At 45.1% G+C, this 9,890-nt stretch overlaps 1 protein-coding gene across 1 annotated transcript in view; it reads left to right on the top strand.

The window, feature by feature from the left end:
• The first annotated feature begins 7,534 nt into the window (after positions 1–7,534).
• Positions 7,535–9,890, top strand: part of TAF15 (TATA-box binding protein associated factor 15) — a 29,676-nt gene continuing 27,320 nt past the window's right edge. Inside the window, exon 1 of the mRNA XM_079132099.1 lies at positions 7,535–7,663. Coding sequence (XP_078988225.1) covers positions 7,657–7,663 — 7 coding nt within the window. The 5' untranslated portion in view covers positions 7,535–7,656. The remainder of the gene's footprint in view (positions 7,664–9,890) is intronic.

Genomic DNA, 9,890 nt, shown 5'->3' with positions numbered 1-9,890 from the left:
TGGGACAAAGTTGCTAGAGCACTTAAAAATATAGGATCCTAAGTTAAACCTGAGTATCCCATTAGTAACAAATAGTTGTTTAATACAAGTGGGTGCCACTCAATATTTGGAACATATCTAAACTAAAAAAATATTCATCATTAATCTGAAATTCAAGTTTAACCAGGCTTCCTCTATTTGATCTGATAACTCTAGGGCGGGTGTATATAGGTCACACGTATGAAAATGGCATATGGTGGCCTTGACCAATGGATAAATTCTGACAGCCCAGAAAGCCCTACTTTGGGGCAGAGAGTTCTGAGAAGCATCAGCTGGTAAGAATACTGTGGGCCAAGAGGAAGTTCAATCTGGGCTTGCCAATTATTTCTCTAAGCAGAATCTCTCTATCCTTCTTACCGCAAACCTCAGAGGTTCTCTATATAGCTTCACTGCAAAGAGAGAAGAGGGAAACTGTGGTTCTCTAATAAGGCTGCATATCTGGGGGGAGACAGGAACTGATCCTGCCTTTTTCTGCACTGCAGGTTAGTCCCTGTTCCTGTTAGCACCACTGCTGCATTTGAGAGGTGATTTCCTCTGTTTCCCTTTTGTCTCCTTGGTTATTTTATCACATCTTGGCCTTTTCCCACTCCTCTTGTGCTTGTGGTCTCTTTGAGGTGCCATCGGACTTGAAGTGCCTACAAGAATTTAGGCAGAACACTTCCCGCCCCACACTCTACACTCACTCTGGGCTTCAACCTTGCCTTCCACAGGATGTCTCCATTTCCCAGGAAGACAGAGTGTTTCCCGGGTTGGAGCTTGGGTAGCAGGAGGCTTTGGTTTCCTTCCATTTTCAAAGATTACTTATGAATCCTCAAGCACCCAAGTCTGTGATCTTCAAAACCTAGAAGACCACAAACCCTCACAAATGACTATGTGGTCTGTTTTTACTTTCTAGAACACAAACTGAGCCAAATCACTTTGAACTTTGTGCATGCTGCGGGGATCGGAGGGGGATCCAAGGAGGAAAGAAGATGAGAAAAGGCTGGTCAGTTGATTGGAAAGAGGCTCACTTCACAATGAGAGTATCTGGAGAGGGATGGAGGGAGATGGCTTTGGAGCAGGGATATTCAAACATGCTCCAAAGTTGACCCCCCACCCCCGTTCAAAGCAATACTGTGTTGAAAAGCCCCTCTGTTGATCCAGTATCATTATTTCTTCCTGTGGTGGGAGTGAGAGAGGGGGTAGGAATGGGAATGAAGAATCCGAACAAATAATAATGATTAACACTTGTTGCAAAAGGAACATATGCTGTATGTGTGGTTTGTGCTTCACATAACTCATGTCATAGAAAGCTACTGTTATAAACATCCTTACTTTAAAGATGAAGAAACTGAGGCACAGTGATTATATCCTTTGTTTGCAATAAACTTAATAATGGAGCCAGGATTCAAACACCAGATCTTGGACCCTTAAACATTATACTATCTTGCCTCAAGTCCAATTTATAGAATGGGATTCTTAGGTCATTTGAAGTGAATCACCTAGAAGCACTTATTAAAAATTCAGATTCCTGGGCTGGGGGCTCAGTGGTAGAGCTCTTACCTAGCATATGTGAGGCCCTGGGTTCAATCCCCATCATTCCTCTGCAGCAAAATTCAGACTCTAGACCCACAGAATCACTAACTACTAATTACCAGTGTCTAAGAGAAAGACATCTCTGGATTTTCTAACGATCTGGTTCTCACCTCCCTTCCCACCCCATCTTGGTTGAGTTGTTTCTAACCAGCTTGGCTGGCAGTCCTTTCTACACCTCCTCTTCAAAGATTCTTTCCCCCTCCCTTCCTCCTTCAGCACTGGGGTTTGGCTCAGATCCTCAGTGCCTCCCAGCCTTCCCAGAGTGGACAGGACTTCTGAGGAACTTGTGCCAGGGTCTGGGCATGTTGTCTGCCAAGGGGAGTGGTTGGCAGCTGCCACTTCTGCTCTGACAGAAGACCACAGCAGGATCCCTTGAATCAGGCAGGATGTGTGAGTCTGGACAAAAACCACTAGGCCTCAGTTTCTCTCTTGATAATAGGAGGAACAATCAGCTTTGTCTCTGCCCTTTCCTCCTTCCCAGGAAGTGTGTGGAAAACAAAGTAGATTTTATCAGAAGGAATTCTGGGCTTTGGAGAAAGGCACTCATGGGAAGACCAACCTGAGGAAACCACAAGAATAGGAAGAATAGAGGAACAATGAGGACAAGAGATGAGCTTGAGAGAGCTGAAGAGAGACTTTCCCCAGAGTCCCGAGGATATAAGAGGCATGAGGACCTTGGCTGGGATCATTTGGATCATCACTCACTGCGGCCTTCACATTTGTGACTATAATGCAATTCCAGAAGCCCTGACTTTCTGGCAGCCACTCTGCCTGTGGAAGACAGATGTCTTCTCTCCAGCAGATGTGGGTGTGAGCTTGTCAATCTGGGTCACATTCACAAGTGTACCTGCCTGCCTTTTCCTGAAACACACACACACACACACACACACACACACACACACACACATACACGTGTTTGGAAAAAGCAAGAAATGTGGACTGAGACAGAACTGGCTTTAAATCTTGACTTTTTCACACTGTGCCCTTTGCAAGTTATCCAACCTCTCTTGAGTCTCTGCCATTTTAAAATGGGACAAAGAAAATTCTTGTCTTTGTCTACTACCCTGACATGCTAGGGGGAGCAAGCTAGGCAATTAGTAACTTAAATTCCATGAAGTGATGGATAGTGGGTATACAGACACAAGTGTACACTGGTGTATTCTGTGCACAGGTTCACACTTGAGCACACTGGCATTCAGATGACACACCAGAGCCTGCCCGAGCACAGTCACAGAAACACCTCACTAGGCAATGCTCACTGGCTCAGAGCAGCCCATTTCCCCTAACCCTCATCATGGTTTAGCAAGGCGTCAGCCTCTTCTGGTTTGTTTTTTACTCACACCAGGACCCAGGGGACTTGCAAGGAGCACAATAAAAGCCTAGCCAATCTGGCACTGTGCCCACTTCCCTTCCATATAAAGGCTGTCAAACCACCAGGCATCTGGCCTGAAAGCCTGGGCCAGGACCTGCTCAGCATCTGCTGCTTTGCTTAAAAGACCTACCAACAGGAAAATGTCTGGTTCCTTTCCACCCCAAACAGGAAGCGCCTGCCACAGTCAGGAGGACAGGGCAGTCCGCTCAATTTCAAGGAGCCTCCAGCTGCAATGCTGGAACCTCAGGGTAATCATCCTGGAAGCCTGCTCTCGAGGAAGGCCACAGGAACAGAGCTCCAGGGACACCTTCCTGGAGGGGTGAGGTGGTGACAATGGCTACACACTGCCTGCGGCACTTGGCACTAAGTGACTGTCATTCTTTCAACAAACACTTTACTCATGGAACACTTACTTTGCATCCCATGGGAGATACAGGAAAGTCCTAGATAAGTCTTGAAGCTTGAGAAGTTTACAAACAAGCCAGAGAGACAAGGCATATTCTTTTTTTTTTTTTTTTTTTTTGGTGTTATTCAGTCATTCATTCATTCAATGCAAGGTTTTTTCTTTCCTTTAAAAAAATACTTACCTTTTCAGGCACTGTGCTAGGCACTGGAAATTCAGAGAGGAATTATGGCACCCAGTCAGAACAAACTGGCAAAATAGGAAAGCCTTGAATTATGTGGTACAGCGGTGAGTTCCATAGGATTTCACTGTGATCTGGATTTTACTCTGGTCTGAGTGATGACTTCTCCCTGCTTCTCCTCTTGCCTATGACAGTCGACTGCATTCTTAAAACAGAAGTCAGAGAAATCCTGGTAAAATAGGTCAGGCCTTTTGCTCCCTCTAATGGCTTTCTTTCTCACCCTACATAAATCCACTGTCCATACAATGTCCTTATAAGGCCTGCAGGGCAGTGGTGGAAGTGTTGGGAAGCTACACAGGAGATGGAGGCAGCTCAAAATTATCAGTAGCAACAAGACTCTTCTAGTCATAGGCTGGAGGGACAAGAGGAGGAAGTGGGTTCTGGAGCTCAGGAGCCAGGGTCACCAATTAAAACTGGACTCTGGACATCCCCTGAGGTAGAAGAGGAGAGGAATGGGAAGAAATAACCCTCTTTCCTCCTTTTCTTCCTCTTTCTTTTCCTATCTAATTTCCCACCAGGTCTCCCATTGGTTGAAAGTAACTACTGTGTGTGCGTGTGTTGCTGGGGATGCAGCCAGGCTTGGAGCATGCTAGGCAAGCAATCTACCACTGACCCACATGCTCCACTCCGCCTGAGGGAATTTCTGACACTGAAACAACACAACTTGCAGGGGTGGCTTCTTATGTGAGGACGTGAGGAATGGATCAGGGCAAACGGACCCAGGACTAAGATCTTCTTAGAGACATTCTGCTAAAGCTGATGTGTAAAATATACCTGCTGTCTTCCTTTAACATGTAGCCTGGGGCCAGGATGTCAAGGGAGCAGGATCTGGTGGTATGAAGAATAACTAGGTGAAGATATAAGCTTGTTGCAGATAATCACCCCTAGGGGAGTCATCTGTGAGGCAAAAGCCTGGAAGGCAGGAGGGTACGGAGTCAATCTGAGTAAGACTAGATAGAAAAAGACCCTTGGGAAGAAGCTCCTGAGCAGTGCAGACGTGGGAGGAGTTCCCTGTTTCAAGTTTGGGACATCTGGGACACTGTGACCAGATCACTGAACTTGGCTCAAGAGCCTGCTAAGAGCTCTGTTTCTGTGTCTAATTGGCTACAGAATTTTACCTTTCTGAGCTTTAGGGTTCTTATCTACAAAACGTGAATAACAACAATCTTTATTTCACAGGCCTGTACAGAAGGTTAAAAGAGATAATGGATATAGAAAACTAAATGTTACTCCTTCAATTAACTTCTGAGGAAGTTCCCTGTTGTTTTCAATTTAATGTCCAAACTCTTCCATAAGGCACAGAGGTTCTTCAGAATGTGGTTCTGCCTACTTCTTTCACTCTGTTTATTACCACTCCCCATCCCTGCAGCTCCACGGATGAAACAGAGGGAACCACTCGCAATTTCCAAGGCTGCACTCCCCCAGTACAGCAAATACAGGCCCTTTGCTGTTCAGCAAATACAGCATGGTGTCCCTGGTATACCCCTGTTAGATAATTATTCAAAGCTCAGTGTGGCAGGCACCCCCTACAGTCATCCTTCCTCGATATCCCCCCACTGTCACATGGATGAGGTACCCTCCCTTCCCCTGTTTTTAGAACACCTTCTGCTTCCTCCAATCCTAGCACTTCAGCAGTTGATCTGATTTAGCAGTTGATCAGAGACACAGGTTTGCACCATCTCTGTTTTGAAAGTGCAGTTCCTGGAGGAACTTCTTATTTCCAAGGTTTTCCAAGTAGACCTCAGGAAATGGCAGTTGAGTGAAGAGTGAATGAATGGACAGATCATTTAGGAGTCAATGATGAGCAACACTTTCTGCATTTCCTTCTTTAAAAACAATGATAAGAAAAAATAGAATAATACAATCTCCTTCTTTCCCCCATTACCCAACTCTCTTCTGCACATTCTTATCTCTTCTGGGTTGCCTTCCTCAATATAGATGCAAAAAATTCAATGGTTTTTAGTAATGAAAGAATTTTTATTCCTTAGACAGGTGTGGTGGTGCACACCTGTAATCCCAGCCACTAGGAAGGCTGAGGCAGGAGGATCATGAGTTTGAGGCTAGCCTGGACCACGCAGCAAGACCCTGTCTCGAAATAAATGTCTCATAAAATAATTTTTTTAAAGAATATTTTTTTATTTCTTTAGCCTTGCTTGTTTGGACCTGTCTAGAAGGTTCTGTGACCCTCTGTATCTAGAGGAGGGCACAATTACTGCAGACATAACAAGAGGTGACTTCATATTTTTCTTTCTGACCTGAAGGCATGGATTCTGAACTTACTTCTCCATCTCTATCCCAACCTGTTTCTCTTGTTTCTTATCATAATGAATGACATCTCCATCTGACCACTTCGTATGTAGGAAATTCAGAATTCACTTCAGATTCCTCTCTCTGCAATAGTCCCTTCCACCCAAATGGATTATTAACTCTTTCAGGGTCTACCCCTGAGTGTATCTGGGATCTCTGCACTCATCTCCCTCTCCACAGTTACTACTTGAATCTAGGGCACTATGACCTCTCACCAGAATTACTGCATTGGCCACAGCATTGGTCTCCCTGATCTTAGGCACCTCTCACCTCTGTGCATCCTTCATTCCTGAGCTACGAAATACAGATCTGATCTTACTCTTCTTTAAAGTTCTCTGGTGGGTGGTTCCCATTGCCTTCAAGATAAAGTTCAAACTTGAATGTACTTTACAAGGAAAGTCTCAGCTATTTAGCCTCCTACTTTTCTGGCATCATCTCCTACTACTCTTTCCCTGGAGGCTATACTCCACACTTAAGCTTCGATGCTCACTTGTTTTACAACTAGTCTGAACAGATCCTTTGCTCACTTTTTCACCCCGGTCAACTAGTGCTCAACAGCTAGGGTTTGGCTCAGTTGTCACACCCTCTGGGAAAATGTCCTTATTCCCCAGTAGTCCTGCCTGGTTAAACCCACAACAATGATCTGTTACCAGACTTTAAATTTCACCTCGGCCTTTTAGTAGCTGCATGACCTAGGGCAAGTGAATTTCGTTTTATCTGCAACTTGAGGAAAATATTTCATCAGTCTATTGTCAGAAATGAATGGGATGATGTAAGATGTACACAATAGTTAGCTGTTATAGTACTGAAAATAGAGCTTGATCCCCTCCCTTATTCTTAGGGTCAGGTTGCTTTGTTTCTTTCTTTCTCCCCGCCCTTTGGGCAGTACTGAGGATTGAACTCGGCAGCACTCTACCGCTGAGCTACATCTACATAGCTTTTTATTTTTATTTTGAGACAAGGTCGCGCTAGGTTGCTAAGGTTGGCCTCGAACTTGTGGTCCTTCTGCCTCAGCCTACTGAACAACCGGGAGTCCAGATGTGCGCCACCGCGCCTGATGTGACTTCATTTTAATGCACACTTTTGTGCAGGTCTCACCTTGTTTTCTACTCGACAAGGCAGTTATTAATAATAACAGGCCGAGAGGTGATCAGGTACCAGAGCTCGTCACGATTTTCGTCTCCAGATTCCCAGACTCCAAACGCCCCCAGGTGGCCAGCTCTTCGCTGCAAAAAACTACGGAACTAGAATATACCATTTACAATTTTAGGGGAAGAAAGGCCTTTTCTAACCAAATAGTTTGTTTTGATAAGATACCTCCACTTTACCTTCCTAACCTCGAATTATGTCAGATCCCAAAGAGTGCGAAATAGGATTGTAAACAGGACAGAGCGAGTCGGTCCAGTTTTCTCCCCCGCCTGACAATGGCATGGTACATTCTCCTCTCTGTTCCCTCTCAATAATGGTATGGCTCTTGGAGGGGCGAACAAAGAGGGACACTGAAGTCCTCAGACTTCGGAGCGGGGCACTAGTGCATGACCACCCCTTCTGTCGTGGCACGGTGGTATCGCCCGCTGTCCGCTGATTGGCTGCTGGGCTCCCGCAGTCAGCCTCAGCCCGCCGCGCCGCGCTCGGAACAGCTCCGGCCGCCGCGCCGCCTGGCTCTTGTATTCCTTGTTCTCGGCGGGCTCTGGGGGCTCCGCGCCGCGGCCGTTAGTCATGTCGGGTAGGTGACTCCTTCAGCGAGCAGCGGCAGCGGCGAGAAGGGGCCTGGCGGGTTGGGCCGTCTTCCCGCCCACCGGAGGGCCCCGAGGGAAAGCCTCCGGCCTGAGGGAGGCTCGGGTGGGGGGGCGGACGCGGCGCCGCCATGTTGGACTGGAGGCACGCACGCTCCCAACGCTCCCTGACTGCAAATCTCGGCGGGAGCGCTTCGGGGGCCGGTCTTTTGGCCCTGTCCTTGGAACCTGAGGAGACTTTCGACTCCCCGGGGAGGGTGTGTGTGAGTCGGGGGGCGGAGGCCTTCTACGCCACCGTAGGGGCGGGGGGATCCGAGATCAGAGCATCAGCCTGAGAACCGGTGCTTCTGGTTCTCCGCTCCGCCTCAGATCTTTCAGCGAGGCCTCGGGCCAGTCATCTCGCCACCTCGTTCCTCAGTTTCCCCATCCGCGAAGTGGAGCTGGGCCTTCCCGACTCACCCATTCATCAGGTGGGGGCCTTGACGCTCTGGGAGCCCTTTCAAAGGACATTGCCTTACACGAAGTCGTACTTAACGTCATTCCCTGTACAGTAACCACCCGCATTCAAGCCGGGGGGGGGGGGTGTGCATAAAATTCATATTCTTCTTCACTTTCCTCTGTCGTTCTAACTCCAGTTATATGTCCTGAAAGAGCTGAGGATGAGCCTTGTCTGTTATTGATAAGCTCCTTTGCGTAACTAGAGAGCAAAGGAAAGGCATTTTCTTCCACCAAGTAATTAAATTGATAGGTGCCGTACGTTTCGTGGAAGAGAAAAAGAGGCTTTAGTTTCTTTGGGACATCCAGTTGAGATCTTGCTAAACCAGAAGAAAAAGTGTGGAACTTGGAGGGCCTCTTGACTTAAGCAGTTCTAGCAGATCACAGACGGTCCTCCGTTTTTGGTCTACATGACAGGCCACAGAAACCCAGGTATTCACTTGATACATTATCTCGTGAGAGTTAGATATCATTCTGTGTGAAAAACGTTTCCTGAAACCATATGATTGGGGCAGCCTGTTACATTTTTATTAAGAATCAACTTGTTAGGATTTAGAGAAAAACCTTCCCATCCCAGAATCCAGTCTCCCACAAGAATGGAAAGATGTACAAATTAGTAAGATAGATTGGACAGGAGACTGATGTACTTTCCTTAGATTAACGTTGATATTAAGGAGTCATAATTGTTCTTTTTAAATAAAATCTACACACTTGATGGAAGAAGCAATAGCTGCATTAAGGTTATCCCTTGCCTTCAGTTTCTTTCTCAAAGAGGAATAATTTCTTATTTCAAAGTAGACATTTGTGCATCTTTTACCAGGTACATAATTTGTCAGTAGTCTGGTAAAGCTCCAGAGAAGTGCATACAAGTATTTCCTCAGGAGTTGTATAACTTACCTATGTGTAAAGAAAATTAAAATTCTATTATGGTTAAGTCAATCAAGTTTAAATGGATAGTGTTCATTAAACATTTTTGCCTGTTTTGATTCTTAATGTAATTATTGATGTAAAAAATGACTTTTTATGAGACTAGATAATTTTAAAGGAAAATTAAAATTCAGGGGGTTGCATTGTAAAACTCAGACTCTTCTATCATATTAGTGTAGGAGCTGATTAGCACTGATCTTCAGATTACCAAAACACCAGGTGTCACTTAGTAATTTTTTAAATGTTGAGATTGACCTTCAAGTGTTCAAGCATTTCTTAATGTGCTTGTTTCTAATATAACATTCAGATAAAGCTAGAATCTTTAAGTTATGTTTAGCTTTGTAATACTATTTATACATTTTGTAATATGTATAAAAATACTTTTGTCTTCGTATATAATAGTGCTTTTGACTTATTCTTTGATGGGTGTCTAAATTAATAAAATTAATGGTAAACTTCCCCTAACCAACTAATAATATTAATGTTGTGTCCTTAAACATTACAGATTACACTTGTAAATTTAATCTATAAAATTGACTCAGCCACTCCAAATATACCTAACAGGATAGACTTATAAATCCAGTAAAAATTTTTTTTTTTTTGGTACCGGGGATTGAACCAAGGGGTACTTAGCCCCTGAGCCACATTGTCAGCCCTTTTATATATATTTTTATTTAGAAACGGGGTCTCCCTGATTGTTCAGTGCCTCACTAAGTTGTTGAGGCTGGCTTTGAACTCACATTCCTGTCTCAGCCTCCCAAGAGTTGCTGGGATTACAGGCATGTGCCTCTGTGC

The sequence above is a fragment of the Sciurus vulgaris genome (genome assembly GCF_902686455.1).
Source record: "Sciurus vulgaris genome assembly, chromosome: 3".
In the NCBI taxonomy this organism is placed as follows: Eukaryota; Metazoa; Chordata; class Mammalia; order Rodentia; family Sciuridae; genus Sciurus; species Sciurus vulgaris.
The sequence above is the reverse complement of the archived record's forward strand: the minus strand, read 5'-3'. Positions and strand labels throughout refer to the sequence as shown.